Source organism: Muntiacus reevesi, chromosome 1 (assembly GCF_963930625.1).
Source record: "Muntiacus reevesi chromosome 1, mMunRee1.1, whole genome shotgun sequence".
In the NCBI taxonomy this organism is placed as follows: domain Eukaryota; kingdom Metazoa; phylum Chordata; class Mammalia; order Artiodactyla; family Cervidae; genus Muntiacus; species Muntiacus reevesi.
This window is the reverse complement of record NC_089249.1, coordinates 266,479,121-266,499,289: the sequence shown is the minus strand read 5'-3', so window position 1 is coordinate 266,499,289 and position 20,169 is coordinate 266,479,121. Positions and strand designations below refer to the sequence as shown.

Sequence of the window (20,169 nt, the reverse complement as noted above, 5' to 3'; positions counted from 1 at the left end):
ATACTATGGTATTTACCTTTGATACATACTATCTTAAATTTAGTTGGGGAAGGCCACCCTCCATCCTGCTTTGTGAGTTTCTTGCTGTTCTTGGTCTTTTACATCTCCATAAAGGTTTAAGAATCAGCCTGTCGATGCTCTTTCCCTTAGCCATCCCTCCTTCCAGGACAAAAGAGTTCAGAGTCTGACTGATGACTACTAGTTGGCTCTGGTTAGATTGGATTCACTGAAACCCTCTGCTGAGATTAACTGGGAGAAAAGGACAGCCAGGATTCCTTCCGAGAGGCTCTGTGTTCCGTGTTTTAGAGTCTAAAGTTCTATGGGTAAGAAGACAGAATGGATCAGGTTAAGCAAGAGATGGCAAAACAAGATCTTCCCTTTCAGAAAGGCAAGAGGAGAAAGGGGTGAGAAAGGACGAGATGGTTGGATGGCATCACCAACTCAAGAGACATGAGTATGAGCAAGCTCCGGGAGACGGTGAAAGACAGGGAAACCTGGCGTGCTGCAGTCCGTGGGTCACACAGAGTCAGACATGACTGAGCGACTGAACAAAAAAAAGAAGTCAGAGGCACAGATAACGGACAGAAAAAAGATCTGGAGTGAGACCATAAGTTAAAGGATTACCCAAGGAGAGATGATGGAGGCATGGACTGTCACAACCATGACAGAGTAGAAGGGACGAAAGGGTACTGAAAAAGGGAGAACTGACCAATCTCGGTTGTCAAATATATGCAAAAGTTACAGAACAGATGGAAATGGGGATGACAGCTGAATGTCCGGCTTACTTGACTGGTTTTGCCCTCAATCAGGGGAAGCAATGTGGACAGCAGAGTAGTTTTAATGGTTGATGTAGGCAGTGTCAAAACTAAATTTGATTTCAGACATTTAGGTAGGGTGTGTGTGTGTGTGCGTGTGTGATTTCCCCTCGGTGCATGTGATTTCAAAAAATTACAGACATAGTGAATACTATCAACATCAAATGACTTTATAAGCAATACTATGGAAAAGAACATCAAAGACAAATTAGAGAAAAATTGCAGGCGTCCTGATGATGACTATACCTCATCAAAATGAAGCGTCCCACTCAAAGGACTGAGGTCGTCCTTAGCCATCTCATCTATGGTCCACTGAAGTCGGACAGCTCCTTTACCTCCTGGGGACCGGACAACTGTCAATGTCACGTACGAATCAGGGTCATCAGACAAAAGGGATTCATCTACCATTACCTGAAAAAAAGAAAAACAACCGCAATTTCTAAATCTAGAATTCTATTCACGCCATGTTATAATACAGTTATGTGGCAGAAAACAAAAAAAAATGCTTCACCAAATCCCATTCTCTTTTTGTCCCAGACACTCAGCTAATTGGCACTTCCTAACCTCTTCTGCAATTAGGTGGAGACTGTTACTGAATATCTGGCCCAAAAAATATAGGCAGAGCCTGCTAATCATAATCTGGCCATCAGTTTCCCACACAATCTCCATATTCCTGTCTATCTCCGTTTGCCGGGTGACCAGAGGCAGAGTCACAGATGGAGAGTCTAGGGCCTGAGACGCCAGTTGGGGAAGAGGTATTCATAAGACCCCAACTAGGAATAGCAATGTAGGACTTTGGCGTAAAGAAGAAATAAACTATTAAAACTGAGATTTGGGGATTCTTTTTATGGCAGTAAGACTCCCCACACAATACAGACCTAATATGAATTACATATATTGATTCTGTGAAGCAAAGACCAAACTGAGCCTATTCCATGCATTTGCTATATAAACACGAAAATATGGCACAACACCTTCCATTTTCAAGAAGCACACCTATTTGGGTTTTTTTTTTTTTTTTTTTTAATGACATTTTGCATTGGTGACAAGAGTAGAGATTTGGAGCCAATTGATATTTCTTGGGCTTCTATTATGCGTCACATCTTACACCAGGGCGTCCATGGTGGCTCAGACAGTAAAGAAGCTGCCTGCAACGCAGGAGACCCAGGTTCAATCCCTGGATCGGGACGATCCCCTGGAGAAGGGAATGGCTGCCCACTTCAGTATTCTTCCTTGGAGAATTCCATGGACAGAAGAGCCTGATGGGCTACAGTCCACGGAGTCGCAAAGAGTCAGACATGACTGAGCGACTAACATTTTCACCTTACCTTATTTAAGTCTCACAAAAACTAAGAAATCTGAGGGCCAAAGATATACATATATTTGGAGAAAAGGAATCTGGGATTTAGTTCTGATAATTTGATTCCACACTGACTGTTGTTCATACCACTCCTCAGAGAACAAAAACAGCAAATGAGAGAGAGTTTAGTAAGAAAGAAAAAATCCATTATTAACAAACTGCATATATAAGTCCTTTTTGTTTCTATAAATAGTAACATTCTAGTTTCAGCTTCACAAGTGCATTTCCATAAGTCTCTGCTCTACCCAGGGCTTTGGTATATTTAGCACATTTTCCCGGGAGCAGCTTATTAATTTTGATAGATTAATACCAATAATCTTGTCTCAGGGTTTTTCAGTTCTGAATCTAATCAGTGTCACCAAATAATGCTACCAGAATATTCACTATGTGCACAAAACACTGTATCTTATAGAAACATGTTAAAATATAAATTCCATGTTATCAAGAGCTTCTGGCTGAAAGAAAGATAAGATATAAGGAAAGTAGCCACAAAGGGTGAGCAACAAGCTATTATTATTATTATCAACAAGTAAACTAGCAATTGACACCTACTGAGGGTAAAGTCCAATTATATATGCTTTACATATAACAACTCACTCCTCACAACAAGAGTTTGGGCGACTAAATCTTACTTTTAGATGATAAGACAAGTTGGAAATCTGAGGCTATTACAGTAAAACAGTAGTTCCCAGATCAAGGGTACACTAAGGTTTTTGCAGTAAACTTTACAACTGCAGCTAAAATAAAATTAATAAATAGAAATTATTTTTGAATAATAGCAGATCTCTTCATTTTCTCAAAAAGTGAGAGAAACTCGTAAATACACTCCCCAACAGCTAACTCCAAAAGTGTAACAAAGTGAAAAGTAAAAACATTATTATAAGGTTTCATCAACTGGAGGATGGATTACTTAAACCCTGAACATTCATAATCTAACCTCAGAAGCTAATAGAGAACACATTTTTAGCACATTTCATACATTTTATTTTTTTTTTTTGATTTTTTTTTTTTTTCATTGGGTTTTGTCATACATTGATGTGAATCAGCCATAGAGTTACACGAATTCCCCATCCCGGTCTCCCATCCCACCTCCCTCTCCACCCGATTCCCCTGGATCTTCCCAGCCCAACAGGCCCGAGCACTTGACTCATGCCTCCCACCCGGGCTGGTGGTCTGTTTCACCACAGATAATATACATGCTGTTCTTTCGAAACATCCCACCCTCCCCTTCTCCCACAGAGTCCAAAAGTCTGTTCTGTACTTCTGTGTCTCTTTTTCTGTTTTGCATATAGGGTTATCATTACCATCTTTCTAAATTCCATATATATGTGTTAGTATACTGTAATGTTCTTTATCTTTCTGGCTTACTTCACTCTGTATAATGGGCTCCAGTTTCATCCATCTCATTAGAACTGATTCAAATGAATTCTTTTTAATGGCTGAGTAATATTCCATGGTGTATATGTACCACAGCTTCCTTATCCATTCATCTGCTGATGGGCATCTAGGTTGCTTCCATGTCCTGGCTATTATAAACAGTGCTGCGATGAACATTGGGGTGCACGTGTCTCTTTCAGATCTGGTTTCCTCAGTGTGTATGCCCAGAAGTGGGATTGCTGGGTCATATGGTAGTTCTATTTCCAGTTTTTTAAGAAATCTCCACACTGTTTTCCACAGTGACTGTACTAGTTTGCATTCCCACCAACAGTGTAAGAGGGTTCCCTTTTCTCCACACCCTCTCCAGCATTTATTGCTTGTAGACTTTTGGATAGCAGCCGTTTTGACTGGCGTGTAATGGTACCTCATTGTGGTTTTGATTTGCATTTCTCTGATAATGAGTGATGTGGAGCATCTTTTCATGTGTTTGTTAGCCATCTGTATGTCTTCTTTGGAGAAATGTCTGTTTAGTTCTTTGGCCCATTTTTTGATTGGGTCATTTATTTTTCTGGAATTGAGCTTCAGGAGTTGCTTATATATTTTTAAGATTAATCCTTTGTCTGTTTCCTCATTTGCTATTATTTTCTCCCAATCTGAGGGCTGTCTTTTCACCTTACTTATAGTTTCCTTTGTTGTGCAAAAGCTTTTAAATTTCATTAGGTCCCATTTGTTTATCTTTGCTTTTATTTCCAATATTCTGGGAGGTGGGTCATAGAAGATCTTGCTGTGATTTATGTCAGAGAGTGTTTTGCCTATGTTCTCCTCTACGAGTTTTATAGTTTCGGGTCTTACATTTAGATCTTTAATCCATTTTGAGTTTATTTTTGTGTACGGTGTTAGAAAGTGTTCTAGTTTCATTCTTTTACAAGTGGTTGACCAGTTTTCCCAGCACCACTTGTTAAAGAGATTGTCTTTTTTCCATTGTATATCCTTGCCTCCTTTGTCAAAGATAAGGTGTCCATAGGTTCGTGGATTTATCTCTGGGCTTTCTATTCTGTTCCATTGATCTATATTTCTGTCTTTGTGCCAGTACCATACTGTCTTGATGACTGTGGCTTTGTAGTAGAGTCTGAAGTCAGGCAGGTTGATTCCTCCAGTTCCATTCTTCTTTCTCAAGATTACTTTGGCTATTCGAGGTTTTTTGTTTTTCCATACAAATTGTGAAATTATTTGTCCTAGTTCTGTGAAAAATACCGTTGGTAGCTTGATAGGGATTGCATTGAATCTATAGATTGCTTTGGGTAGAATAGCCATTTTGACAATATTGATTCTTCCAATCCATGAACACGGTATGTTTCTCCATCTGTTTGTGTCCTCTTTGATTTCTTCAACAGACAACACTGAAATCCAAAGGATCATAAGAGACTACTACCAGCAGCTCTATGCCAATAAAATGGACAACTTGGATGAAATGGACAAATTCTTAGAAAAGTATAACTTTCCAAAACTGAACCAGGAAGAAATAGAAGATCTTAACAGAACCATCACAAGCAAGGAAATCGAAACTGTAATCAAAAATCTTCCACCAAACAAAAGCCCAGGACCAGATGGCTTCACAGCTGAATTCTACCAAAAATTTAGAGAAGAGCTAGCACCTATCTTACTCAAGCTCTTCCAGAAAATTGCAGATGAAGGTAAACTTCCAAACTCATTCTATGAGGCCACCATCACCCTAATTCCAAAACCAGACAAAGATGCCACAAAAAAAGAAAACTACAGGCCAATATCACTGATGAACATAGATGCAAAAATCCTTAACAAAATTCTAGCAAACAGAATCCAACAACATAGTAAAAAAATCATACACCATGACCAAGTGGGCTTTATCCCAGGAATGCAAGGATTCTTTAATATCCGCAAATCAATCAACGTAATACACCACATTAACAAATTGGAAGATAAAAACCATATGATTATCTCAATAGATGCAAAGAAAGCCTTTGACAAAATTCAACACTCATTTAAGATTAAAACTCTCCAGAAAGCAGGAATAGAGGGAACATACCTCAACATAATAAAAGCTATATATGACAAACCCACAGCAAGCATCACCCTCAATGGTGAAAAATTGAAAGCATTTCCTCTGAAATCAGGAACAAGACAAGGATGCCCACTCTCACCACTACTATTCAACATAGTGTTGGAAGTTTTGGCCACAGCAATCAGAGCAGAAAAAGACGTAAAAGGAATCCAGATAGGAAAAGAAGAAGTGAAACTCTCGCTGTTTGCAGATGACATGATCCTCTACATAGAAAACCCTAAAGACTCTTCCAGAAAATTACTAGAGCTAATCAAAGAATATAGTAAAGTTGCAGGATATAAAATTAACACACAGAAATCCCTTGCATTCCTATATACTAACAATGAAAAAACAGAAAGAGAAATTAAGGAAACAATACCATTCACCATTGCAACAAAAAGAATAAAATACTTAGGAGTATATCTACCTAAAGAAACAAAAGACCTATACACAGAAAACTATAAAACATTGATGAAAGAAATCAAAGAGGACACAAACAGATGGAGAATCATACATTTTATAAAAATAAATTGCATATTCATATATACTATTACTCTGCAAATATGCAAAGAAGGCCTGGATGGAAATAATCAAATACTAATGATATCTGAGAGCAGTAATATTACGGATATTTTTTTCTTAATACCTTTTGTATTTCCCAGATTTCTTAGGTTGCCTGCAAAACACTCACAGATACTCTGATGTGAATCTTTCACCCTTTACAAAACACTTACTTCCACTCATTCCTTTCTCAAGGGAGAGTCTCATGAGACTACAGCAGCAGAAGTACTCTGTTCTTTTATAGTTTCCATTTTCTTATGAAGTTGATATGTCAATGATCAAATAATTAGGCAGTTATTAGTGTCTATCTAAATTGTAGGGCAAGCCATAGTTCTAGCCTTGCATCCAGAGAACAGTAAAGATAATAAGCACTAGAACAATTTGCTATTATTTAAAATGATCTAAGGTGAATTACTGATTCCCTATAAGTGACTAAATAAAGGGAACGGTAACACAGGAGTCAGAAAAGTTGTTGTGCATCAAAACTATCTAAAGATTCGTGTGGCTGTTTCATCTTAAGACTTCCTTTGAAAGATAAAGTCATAGGAATTATGACATAATCATCATGTCAATAATTATGATACACTTTATTTTATATTTAAGGTGTAAAGACAATTTAGTACTAGTCAAAGCTTTTCTCTCTCAGGGGCTGAGCCAATAATAATTGGGCTCCCTCTTGTAGGTCTTGAAAGAAGGCAGTCAAGGGGAAGTAAGAGGGGAGGGAGAGAGAAGAAATACAGGGAAACACATGAGTCGGGAGTGACTGTAGTGTTTTGTTCAATATAAATCAAGATAGAAGACCCAAGAGGTAAGGAACATAAATCTCTCCCCAGCCAAACCATCCTGGGGTCAGAACGTGACAGAACCTTTCCTTCTAACGAGGATGGCAGTCTGGTAGTAGAGCAGGTAGAGAACAGAAGGTCTAGACAAAAGTACCTCGTGGTCTGTCACACCCAATAATGGAAATGTGTTCTCCTTTTTAACTGCCTGATACCAAGAGCTCTCACTACTGTGAAACTGGCTAAGGTAGAGGACTGGCCCCTAATTCAACAGTCAACTCAAAAGAGCCTTGAGAAAAGAATCTTTAAGTAAAGAGTAATGAAATCTAGAAAAAAAGAAAATTACCTTTCTACTATAAATGAAATGAAAAACGAGCCTAGAGGAAAGCACCCCCCACCCTCTGATATATTTCACTTACAGTCTTTTCTTCAAATCCAAATACTCCAAATGGAGAATCATTCTGTGGAATAACAACAGTTACCACAACATCATCGCCAAGTCTGCCACCTCCAGCCACCTTGATTAAGGAAATATTGAACATCTCCATGAACTCAAATTCATCATCATCAATTATGGTGATTTCTATCACTGCCGTAACCTGTAAAAGTAAAGAAGGAAGGAAGGAAAGAGGGAGGGAGAGAAAGAAGAAGGAGGGGGAGAGGCAGGGAGGGTAGAATGTGTTACTAATTTTCGATGGCAAACATTTTTAGTTGGAATTTACAAACAAAGTACCAAAGAAAAAAGCAGGCATTTTCACCTGTTGTGTCATAATACTATTTTAAAGTCATATATTTACAGCATTTCAAAGTCAAAACGTTTCAGTTCACTGTTTCCAAAATAAAGGAAATTATATATGTAATAAAATATAGTTACTGATTCAAAAAAACAATGAAGTCTTATTCTTGAACAAAAATATTTTAAATGTCATGCAGGTTCTAATAACCATTGCACAAACATAAATTTTAGCATATTTAGTATTAATATGACCTGATATAAAACTGTACCTCATAAATTATTACTACCTTCTGCAACTAAAGTAAATCCCTTTGGTTTCAAATTACTGTTCTTGTAATATAGGGGAAAAGACAAGAAGGAAGAAAACCCAAATTCGCTATTATTAGAAATTTGTGATCAGGGATTTATTCATCTGTCTGGCTCTATGTTAAAAGACTTTATAACTTATAATTTGGTCCAGCTTGTAATATAACTATTGGTCACAAAAATATCCCAGCTGTATGTTCATATTTAAAATCCTTTTTTGTATCCCAGAGGGAAATGACATAGACATTTATCAAGAAATGATTCTCCTACCTAAAACCACCTTTATATAATAACAGAGAAGATGAAAAATCTGGATATCATACTCAGGGAAACAGAAACCTGAACAAAATCAAATGCTAAAATATAAGCTTATCAAAATCCTGCACCTCGTCAATACTGTGGAACACAGAATACTTGCCCTACAGGATGTTAACTTTAAGAATAATGATGATCCAAAGTGTGCTAAGAGATGGGACTTTAACTTTTTGAAAAGGATAAAGTACTGATAATATAAAGTTAGAAGGCCACCTCAATGAAAGTCAATTTGTTTCTCCTTTTAATGTAAAATCTACATTTCCTTTCCTCTTAGTAGAAAATGTTTTATAGTCCAAAATTTGCTAAAATCTCATGATTTCAAATATGAACAACAGACCTTTATGTGTAGGAAACTCTAGATCTGCATGCTTATCTCAGGAGTACTTACTATCCCCCAAGGGCAACTAATAAGTTGATGTACACTATGCATATCTGTGCAGGCAAAATCAGACTGCATGTAAATCGATACTGCTGTTTGAAGTTACTAACATTTTCATGATTGTTCACATGCTTTTTCCACTTACTGATTTAAAAATTTATGAACACATCTTATGATTACATAATGCAAAATGCCCAGTTCACAAGTTTACAAATCTTAAGGAATATTGTGTAATTTTTAGCACTGGCTGACCCAAATCTAGAATACTGGTTTTCAGTTTTTTCCAGTTTTAACTACTGTGCTTCTTTTCTATCATTTTAGTCTTTTTTAATTGTAAAAAAAAGAAAATGTTTTTAGATAACAATAAATGTACATAGTAAATACCTTTAGTTATAAATGTATACACTTTTGGTGCAAATCCTAAATAAATATTTATATTTATAAACATTAAGAAATAAACAGAATAAAAAACCTAAAATTCATAGGAATAGTCTAGTTCATCAGGCAATATTTTACACATTCTTAGGCACCTCTAAGCCAATTATTATCCGTTTATAACTTTATTTAAAATAGAATACGAGGTGGGAAAGCTCAGAAAGGGTGAGATTCTTGCTTATTTATATCTTCTCTCCATGTCCATTAATAAATTATACATCAACTAACAATATCTTTGTTAGCCTGACATGGGAATTTAGAATATTATACATTTAGCCATCACCACTGCACTTTCATTTGGTAGATGCCTATAAAATGTCTGAGGTACAACCAAAAAACGCTAATATGTCTGTGACTAGCATACTTGTCTATCTGCAAATTCAAGAATCCCATGAGACGGCTTAAAGTCTTCCAGGCCAGCACTGTCCACTGTTGTTTTCCAATAAACATTTACTGCCCCAAAGCTTCCAGCCAGCCGAACTACAGGAACTTGAAGAACGTTCAGGGGTGGAGGCACCTCATAGGCAGTAATGACTCCAGCATCCTTTAAGTAAAGAATACGTAAATTAAAACGCAAGACAAAAGTAACTCTTACAATTCATCACTATCTAATTTATTATCTCTACTACTAGTTCTTATACTTTACTCTTCAAATTAATAGCCGGATAAAAGTATGCATATTCAGTCTTCAGAACTCTTACATTTAAATGTTTTGTAAATAAATTGTTTAATCCCTTGGTCTAGTTCAAAGAGAGCTTAAGAATTAGTCTATAAGAAAAACTTTGAGAGATATTTATTAATATCTATAATAAAAATAAATTATTTTTCAGAAAATATAGGACACTGGCCCAATCAGCAGGTACAAGCTTTTGTATTACTATAAATATGTGAAAGTGCATCTCACTCTGGTAACGTGGAACTTAAACATTCCTCTGGGATCATCATTTTCTTCGATCATTATCTCAACCATTTCCAGCCCCGGCCTTCGCACACCGGGCTGTCCTGCAGAGACGTCAGAGTTCACCAGGCGCACGTCGGTGATGCTGACAGTAAACCCTTCCTCCAGCTCGGGAACATCATCCTAGGTGCCAAGAACCAAGGGAGGAGAGAGGGAGATGGTGTTTTATTTTTTAAAATACATTCAATTTGCACTGGAAATGCAATATTTTTCAGTAAAAATGACATCCACAGGAATGGGCTGCTCTACCACACACACACACACAAAATTCCTTTTTTATATTTTAATACATTCCTATTGACAGGCAATGGCAACCCACTCCAGTACTCTTGCCTGGAAAATCCTATGGACGGAGGAGCCTGGTAGGCTGCAGTCCATGGGGTCGCTCGGAGTCGGACACAACTGAGCGACTTCACTTTCACTTTCACTATTGACAATCTCAGAATCTCAGGGGATATTCAAACATACAGGTGATGTTACCCAATGGAAGCCACTTACTCATAAGCAAGTAAAATAAATTAAAAAAAAGAAACTCTATCCTACAATTTTGACCACACCCTATTGAATATGTTCTATATATATGACATTCCCTCAATTTAGGAGGTGGTAAATGCTACATACATCTTAAAAATGAAAGTTCTACACTTTAAAAAATCTAATTATAATCATATTTTAATTAACTTTTAAAAAATTGTTATCTTATTCTTCAATTGGTAATAAAAAATTTCAAAAGATAGAATACCTAGTAAAAATGAAAGGAAATCTCTGTTTCATCACTCATGTCTTTCCTGAATGTCCTCTCCAGAAGCCACTATTATCTAATACCATGAATACCACTATTAATAACTGTATTATTACACAATATTATATTCACTCAATAATATTATATTATATAGTACACAATATATAAAGATAACATTTAATTATATATTAGTGATAACACTATTAACAAATTTCAGTTTCCCTTGCTTCATTACAGATGTATATACGAAGTGTATACACATTCTCCTTAGACAAAGGAGAGAAAGAGAACGATCTAATCCATCTGAAGACTAATCTTAATTCAAGCAATCATATCAAACCAATAATCAAAATAACAAGATGAACTTGGGCATTTTATTCATTCAGTCATTAGTTGAAAACAACTAACAAACCAACAGAATAGAGGATCCAACCAGACATATAATCAATCCAAATTCAATGCTTCAAAGGTCATTCCAACAATATTCCAGTTCAAAAATAAATATAAAAAATGAATACACTTGTTATTTTTATCTTTCAATTACAAAATATTCATCTATTATTAAATATTAGGGGCTTCCCTGGTGGCTCAGTGGTAAAGAATCCACCTGCAAAACAGGAGATGCTGTTTCAATCCCTAGATCGGGAAGATCCTCTGGAGAAGGAAGTAACAACCAACTCCAGTATTCTTGCCTGGAAAATTCCACAGACAGAGGAGCCTGGTGGACTACAGTGTTGCAAAGACCCAGACATGCCTGAGTGACTGAGAGCACACACATTAAATATTAGGGGGAGTGGGAGCATTAGAGTACTTACATCTTAATATTTTAAAAGTCTATTTTTTAAAGCTTTTACCTTTAAGAGCATTGCATTTTCATCTTTTATCTTCATTTTCCTTTATTATTATATCATACTCATTGAAGCCTAGCTGCTGCTGCTGCTAAGTCGCTTCAGTCGTGTCCGACTCTGTGCAACCCCATAGACGGCAGCCCACCAGGCTCCGCCGTCCCTGGGATTCTCCAGGCAAGAACACTGGAGTGGGTTGCCATTTAGACTCACCGGCAAAATGGCAACTTTGACATAAGTTTCTTTCATGTTTTCTTTCATTATTATCATTGTTTCTTGTAGCACATAATCTTCATTCTCAGTGGCTTGATTATTGATGTGCAGTAAGAAATTGGGTTTAGCTACCAACTGAATGGCTATGTCTCCAAGTAATCCTTTATCTCGAACGATTTGTAACTGAAGAGCGGTGACGTTCTCTACGAGACAGACGTGCCTCAAGTAAGTAAATGTTTCCAATAGCTGTTGGTGCTATTCTAAGCGCTGAGGCTGGAGTGTTCTGACTATCTCTTCCAGACAGGGAAAGCAAGACAGACAAGCAAAGGCAACATATACTCCCCAGGAACAGTTCCTGCTTCACCCAACCAGTGACCAGAGTTGTGCTAAGAATCACCATACACCGCCGGCAGTAATTCCCAGTTTTAAACCCTCACTTCTGGGTCTCTCTCTCCCCTATGTTGCACATGGCATACCCATTAACAGAAACTGCTGAAAATACCAAGAAGCGCATACCTGGAGGATGAGCAGAGGGGCTAATGACAAATGCTAAGAAGACTCTTCAAAAATGAAAAATTAAACACACCAAGTCATTTAATGACTCATTATCAAAAGAGCAAGTTTGTTCTTAAAGGGGGCTATCACAGAGCTCAAAGTATCTCACAGAACCTATTTCACTTCTTAGATTTTTAAAATTTAATTTGCTAAAAATGAAAAAAAAAAAAAGGCATATCAATCTTCCCTACCAGTCTGTGAATTTCTAACGACCGAATACCATGTCTTTGCTTCCAAAATATGTAGCATAATTTCTGGTACTTACTAGGTGCTATGGTTGCTGAATGGATAAATGAACAGATTGTTTTACTTTAAGGCTACTATTTCTGTTCCCATATATACAGACATATAAAGACCTACATGAATAATTACATGTCATTTTCCTCCCTCAGCTATTTAAATGAAAGGTCCTTGAGCGATGTCTGTTTCTATTTGAAAATTTTAGAACCTTCATGTAGCCTAGTCTTAATACTGAGATGGCCAAAAGGTTCGTTCAGGTTCTTCTGTACTGTCTTATGAAAAAACCCAAACAAACATTCCTACCAATCCAATACATACATATTATATTTAACCTTTTATTTAAATAGGTCAAATGACCTCTATCTATAAAAATCTATTTATTCTACAATTTATACAAAGAGTCAGGCAAAGACGTCAACATGAAGCTCAAAGGAAACAGGGAAATAGAAACTGATCACTCACACTTCACAGAAAAATATTATTCTAATTATTGCCTTGGGTTTAATAATTACCATCTCAAGTACCATATGAATTTCCCTGTGCTATTGATTGTTTCCTGTAACTACTGAAAATTTATACAGGAGAAACTGAGCGAGAAAAGAGAACAGATAGATTAAAAATGAAAAACAGAAAGCAAAATAAAAACCAAACACTTCTACTACAATGATTTACTAAAATATTAATATTTCTATTATGACAGTAATATCTCAAAAGTAGAAGTATTTCATACAGCTATATCACTGACTGATGACATGATCAGACAATTTAATAAAAACAAATAAAAAGTAAAAAGGATTACGAGCTGTCGAACTGAAAAACATCATACAAAAAGTAATTTATATCCCCAGTAAATATTAGAATTAAACTATTCAATAAAACTTATGAGAACCTGAAAATATCTAACAAGATTTACCTTTAGGCTCTGCTACTCTAATGAAGAGAGACTCAGAATGCCAGCCAACCAAGCCATAAGGTGAGTCATTGGGCAGAGTGGTTATCACAGACTTGTTTCTCTTCTGATCAATAGTAGCACCTTTTGATGGGTCCTCAACCCCTTCTGTGATAATATGGATGAGCGTTACAATGACAATCTCTGACAATTCTGGTAGATCATCAGCAAGAACAGTCAGAGTAATTGTAGACAGTGCCTGGCCTTCAGAAAATGAAATCTAAAATTTTAAAGAAAGAGGATTTTATTTATATTTTAGTTATCACTGTGCAGTAAGAATATCAAAGGTTAGATTATCTTTTAATACTGACCGTATCTTAAATAAGCAACAACATATGATCCTACAAATCAATCAAATGCCTTTCACATGAGAAAGATAAGATTTTTAGGAAAAAGAAAAAGTAAATCACTACTAAAACTTTAAGCTAATAAATCATGTAGCCAAACTGTCCTGTCCTGGAACCTACATTCTTAATGAAACATTGATTACATACTCTCTCTGAAAATTTAAATCCTAGGTACCACATATAAAATCTATAAACATTAAATATTTTCCTCTACAAAATTTTTGCTAGGAATGCTACTTCCCTTGCTTAAACTCTGAATGTATTATTTAACAATGATTCAGTCAAAATAGAAGTAGAAAGACAGAGATACAAATCAGGGCAGCTCTCTCCTCTGTGTCTGCATTATCTGAAGGCTCAAAACTGAATTTGCTAAAAGGTACCTGAAGTCCTTTCTGAAAGGGCTTCTGTCTGTTTCTTGAATGCCATTTCCCTTTGTTCCCCACCTCAGACTTCATTCTCTAGTAATAGGGACACAGGACTTTCCTGGTGGCTCAGATGGTAAAGAATTCACCAGGAGACTCAGGTTCAGTCCCCAAGTTGATAAGTTCCCCTGGAGAAGGAAATTGCAACCCACTTCTGTATTCTTGCCTGGAAAATTCTATGGACAGAGGAGCCTGGTGGGCTATAGTCCATAGGGTCACAAAGAGTCAGACATGACTGAGCAACTAACACTTACTTACTTACTTATTAACAGGGATACAAACTATTTAAACTAGCATTACAAGCCTATTTTGCTGGCACTCATTTCTCCACATGGAGAAGGCACTTCAGGATATAAACTCAAGAGCTTTATTAGTAAAATCAGGAGTAAGAAAACTACTGCCCTTTGGCAAATCCATTTTTTAGAAATCAAGTTTTACTGGAAAACAGAAAAACTCATTTGCTCACCTATTGTCTATTGCTACCGTTGTGCTACAAAGGCAAAGCTGACAGCTGGGGAAAAGACCATACAGCCCCTAACGTCTAAAGTATTTACTATCTGACCTTTTACAGAATTTACTCACCTTTGGATAAAATACTTCTCACCCAAACTACAGTCCATACTTAAAGACACTTTTGGCATTTAAATTAGAAATAATTTTAATTATGCTTACACGAGAAAGACTAATTGGGGAAATACAATTCAGAACCTGAGAAACACAACTTAAAGTTTTTAGTAGCTTGAATACATAGTCACTGCAATAAAATTTGCCATAATATCCTTAAGATACTTTGCTCCAATCATCTTTCCAATGATACAGAAATCTAGAAATGATGAACCATAATAAACACCTACCCTGTTTAGAGAAAATTCCACAAGAGGTCTTTTAAAAGCACTCTTCAGAGAAACACTTGGGCAAAATACACAAGAGTAATCTATGAGACCCAAAACAAGTCACGGAAACAAGTCATCCTCCAATTAGGAACCAAAAGCCCCTTGAGCCCTCTCTTTATGAGTCAGCTACTTCTTTGACTCATTCTGAGTCCATCCTCAGACTTGTGTCACGAATGTCTACTGCCCTCCAACAGTACATTATGTGATACTCTCCCAGACCCCTCCTGTGACTTATGTACCCATCCCGCGGCTATTGGGAATAACAGCTTCTGTATTTCTCACGGGAACTGTCCTCAGCTGCAGCATGCTATTGCACCCAAGATTACGACCCACAGGGCTTCCCAGGTGGCTCCGCGGTAAAGAATTCACCTGCTAATGTAGGAGATGCAGGAGACACGGGTTTGATCCCTGGGTAGGGAAGATCCCCCGGAGAAGGGAATGGCAACCCACCTCAGTATTATTGCCTGGGAAATGCAATGGACAGAGGAGCCTCACGAGCTACAGTCCAGGTGGTTGCAGACAGTTAGATGCAACTGAACACACATGTATGCCCCGAAACAGAAGGTGACCTGAGATCAAGGATTGCTAAATCGGGGATGCAATATCACATCCCCTCCCTCGAGCTGGAAAATAGGAAACTCAACAACTACTGAGCACACAACTCTGGTCTATTTTCCCAGACACCTGGCTATTTCACATATACTTGTTCTCTATTTATAGCTTCTCTTCTACCCAAATCTCAAAGCCACATTTCCAGCCCCAGATGCATTGGTCTTATCTTTCTAACAGTGTAATACACCCATAATTTGGCTGACGAGTGTACTGCATTTCAAAAGGGATACTGTTTTACAGATAATTTTGATAGCAGAGGGGCAAGAAGGAAGAATCACAGCAATAAAACTAACCTTAACGCGTATCCCTCTCTATGGTGATTAGGCGGAATCCAGTGGTGACATGGTCAAACTCAAATACTTCACCCACAGGAAAGTGTTTGGTCCCATGGATCAATAGCAACCACAATTTAAAAGTGACTTTCCTATAATTTTCTAAATTACATACCACTCCTGAGGTAGGAAATATATCACTAATACTTCCGTCGGCTTCCCACGCTACGGTTATACGACCATATGTTCCTTTTAAGCGTTCCACATTCAAGGTTATCAGGCTATCTTGATCCATTTCTTCCACTTGCTTATATAAGGAATTCTGGAAAAATACACAGGAAGTTGCAGAGAGCTATTTGAAGTTATCTAAGCAGACGTTTATTTCATGATATCATGCATTTGCAAAATTCACAGTACTAAGCAACATAACACATTAAGTAAAAAACAATAATTTTTAAAATGGTAATATAGAATGACCATGACTGTACTTTAAAACATGGAAGTTTGAATAAGTAAAAGACTGAGTTAAAGTAAATGAAAATGTTAATTTTATAGCTTTTTTTCCCCAGCTCTGTATTTTTCAAATTTTCTTCAATATACATATATCATTTTTATACTCAGAAAGCATGCTCATTTTTTTAAACAGTATACACAGCATGTAAGCAGCTTGTAGAACAGCAATGTCATAGGGAAGTCAGCACAAAAGCCTTCTTCCTCCACTACATTCCGCTCCAGCAGTCCTTCCAGGTCTTTGCTTCCTGATTGTAAAATAAGTGTTTGGTCTATGTGGTCCGCAAGGTCCCATCCAAACATAATGACATCATGAGAACCCAGGAGCTCCTTTCTGACCATTGACAAATGTTTCCTATCCTTACATTCATATCCTCTGAGACATTTCTACAGGCTGTGATGTTCCTACGGATGATGTTATATTCTTAGCCCACGCTCTTTACAACTGTTTTTCCTGCCAGAACGATCCCTCTCCCTCCTGCTAGAATCCCTTACTCCTCTGCTCACCTATACTTCTGAGACTCTGCCCTTTGTTCCAAACTGATTTCTGCATCTCTCTGACTGGAACTTTCTTTGCCCAAAGCCCACAACTTCTATTGAGGCCTTTTAACGAACTTTTCCTCAAAATTAATACTCCAGAGAGTCTCTTCTTACAATAACCCTGCTTCCTCCATAGGTAATACAGAGAGAATACAAAGACTTTTAAAAATCCTTCCAGAAAGGTTTTTCTTGTTTCTTTACTAAATCTGAAAAAAAAAAAACTCCCCCACTAATTTCTCAAATGAAATTAAGAAATTTCATTTAAGCTTATGAAAGCTTCGAGTTAGAATGCTAATTTGAGAAGATATCCAACCCTATAGCAATATTTTACACAGCATCTCAACACACTGTTACAGATGTTACACAGTAATAAAACCCTGCTCAAGGCAATCAAACACCCCTGCAGAAAGTGCTTTGATTTTAAAATATGCGTATAATTTCTTCACAAAAGACAATGCTTTTAAAAAAAAAGACTTTTCAAAAGAGAAGCCTCTCTCTGGCTTCATGCCATCTATTCACAAGGATTGGTAAAATGAGGATTTAATATAGCCAGAAAATATTCAAGAAATTCTCAACATCTTCTTAAGTCCCATCTTGGAATGACGTTGTCCAGACACAAGAGGCCTGTACTGAGGAACTTGACTGGGTGGATTGGAGAAACCTAGGATTCTGTCTATTGGCAAGGATCACACCACAGTGATTTGATAGCTCTGAAACAATTATGAAACAAGTTTCACAATCAGAGGTGTATGCTTAGGCAACTGAGGAACACAATAGACTCCCCAAATACAGCATGACTTCGGGGGAGAGGAGGAAGCTGAGCGGCAGAGCATGTGGGTTCCTGCCCCAGGAGCTGCAGCTCCACCCTCCAAACTTGTATGAGGCCCCGAGAAGCCCACGGGAGCCTTCTGTTTCCTCTCCTGCATAATGACAGCTTCACAGGAAGCACCGACTGGGTGCCAGGCACTTCTCTGATTCAGAGAAAGCGGTATGCGAGCTCACACACTCTTGCATGTACGCATGCTAAGCAGCTTCAGTTGTGTCCAACACTTTGCGACCCTATGGACTGTAGCCTGCCAGGCTCCTCTGTCCGTGGGATTCTCCAGGCAAGAATACTGGAGTGGGTTGCCATGCCCTCCTCCAGGGAATCTCCCCGGCCCAGGGATTGAACCCGCGTCTCTTATGTCTGCTGCATTGGCAGGTGGGTTCTTTACCTCTAGCGCCTCTTGGGAAGTCCCTCATGCTCTTAAATACTAGCGAAAAGAAACAGACAGACTAGGCTGCTGTAAGCGCCCTAAGGAAGATTAAGGTGAAATAAAAAGTGATAGACTGCTGGTGGGAGTCGCATTTTTCCATCGTAAAAGGCCTTTCTGTTAAGATGGCATTTCAGCAGAGAGGAAATAAAGTGAGGGAAAAACTCATGCGAACACCTGGTGGGGAAGGAGGGTGTCTTCTTTCTTTCGAACCTCCCACAGCTCACGTCTTACGGTTACTCTGTCCCACCCAGCGGCCACTTGCCGCGTGTGGCTCCTAAGCACCTGAAATGGGACTAGTCTCTAAGAGTAAAAATGCCCACTGGGTTTGAAGACAAAATATGAAAAAAGGGGTGTCAAATATTTCCTAAGTAATTCTATGTTGACTTCATGTTGAAACAACAGGATTTCAAATATATTGGGTTAAGTAAAACATGAAAACTGACTTCACACATTTTTTTTGCTTTTCTAATGGGGCTTCTAGAAAACTCAGAGTTACCCAGGGGCTCATATTATAATTCTGTTGGGAAGAGCTGCCTCACAGGAAGCTGACCTGCCTTTGGCTTCAGAAATGGATAGGCTGGGTAACAGAGTGATCCCACAACCTGTGGAAGCATTAGTAAGCCCCAAACTCCGCATTTTATCCCGCAAAACTGCTCCTTCTGCAGAGGCTATGTCTTGGTGAAAGGCATATTTGTGCTCCCCATGGCTCTAGCATTTTCTGCTGAATTCCCCTAAGTCTACTTTCTGCTGCACTGCTCATTTCTGCTCTAGTCTCCTACTTGGTCTACTTCAGTTCTTGCCCACGTACAACCTAGTCTCAATTCTACGAACATAATGTCCTTTCAAGTGTGAGTTAGATCACGCTGCTACTTGAATGAGTAAATGACTAAGTAAGTGAGCCTGTCACCCCAGTTCTGGGCAATGAGACATACAAAGAGGCATTTGGGAAACTTCTTTCTTACACCAAGAGTCACATAAAGCATCTCTCTTCTCACAACCGGCCATGAACAAACATGGACAAGAAAGCAGTAACCTTAACAGCAGCAGCAGCTTTTGAACAACAAAATGAAAGATAAGCTTTGTGTTGGCAAAGTAGAGAAGCAGAAAGAATCTGGGTCACAGTGACAGAGCAGAACAACCAGGCAACTCCAAGCCCACCTCCTCGGTAGACATATCCCAGGTGTTTAAGTCAGGTTCTGTCAAGGTTTCCTTACTTGCAGAGTATTTAAAAAAAAAACATACAAGATAGCTGCAGCTGTAACTCTAATTAAGAAATCAGGATACATTTTGCAAATAGGACCAAATGATGCAAAATAGGGAGTGACCTTTTCCTCTCTGGCAAAGGAAGGTGAAGGGCCTCCCAGGGGGCTCATTGGTCAAGAATCTGCCTGCCAATGAAGGAGATGTAAGAGATTCAGTTTCGATCCCTGGTTTGGAAAGATTCCCCTGGAGAAGGAAATGACAACCCAGTCCAAGATTCTTCCCTGGGAAATCCCATGGACAGAGGAGCCTGGTGGGCTACAGTCCATGGGGTCGCAAAGAGTCGGACGTGGCTTACTAACTTAGCAACAACACAAAGATGTGAAGTCTGGGCGTGGAAGTCGACCTGGGAAGAACTGCACAGGTCTCTTTCCTCAGGAAAGAGCATGTCCATGCGTACAGCACACATGTA

At 38.1% G+C, this 20,169-nt stretch overlaps 1 protein-coding gene across 1 annotated transcript in view; it reads right to left on the bottom strand.

The window, feature by feature from the left end:
• The window catches only part of ADGRV1 (adhesion G protein-coupled receptor V1), a 560,737-nt gene that overhangs the window by 374,631 nt on the left and 165,937 nt on the right, over positions 1 to 20,169 (bottom strand). Inside the window, exons 53-59 of the mRNA XM_065942069.1 lie at positions 16,367 to 16,513; positions 13,610 to 13,865; positions 11,902 to 12,104; positions 10,048 to 10,224; positions 9,508 to 9,687; positions 7,392 to 7,571; positions 1,062 to 1,226 (exon numbers count right to left, since the gene is read on the bottom strand). Of these exons, the coding sequence (XP_065798141.1) occupies positions 1,062 to 1,226; positions 7,392 to 7,571; positions 9,508 to 9,687; positions 10,048 to 10,224; positions 11,902 to 12,104; positions 13,610 to 13,865; positions 16,367 to 16,513 (1,308 nt within the window). The remainder of the gene's footprint in view (positions 1 to 1,061; positions 1,227 to 7,391; positions 7,572 to 9,507; positions 9,688 to 10,047; positions 10,225 to 11,901; positions 12,105 to 13,609; positions 13,866 to 16,366; positions 16,514 to 20,169) is intronic.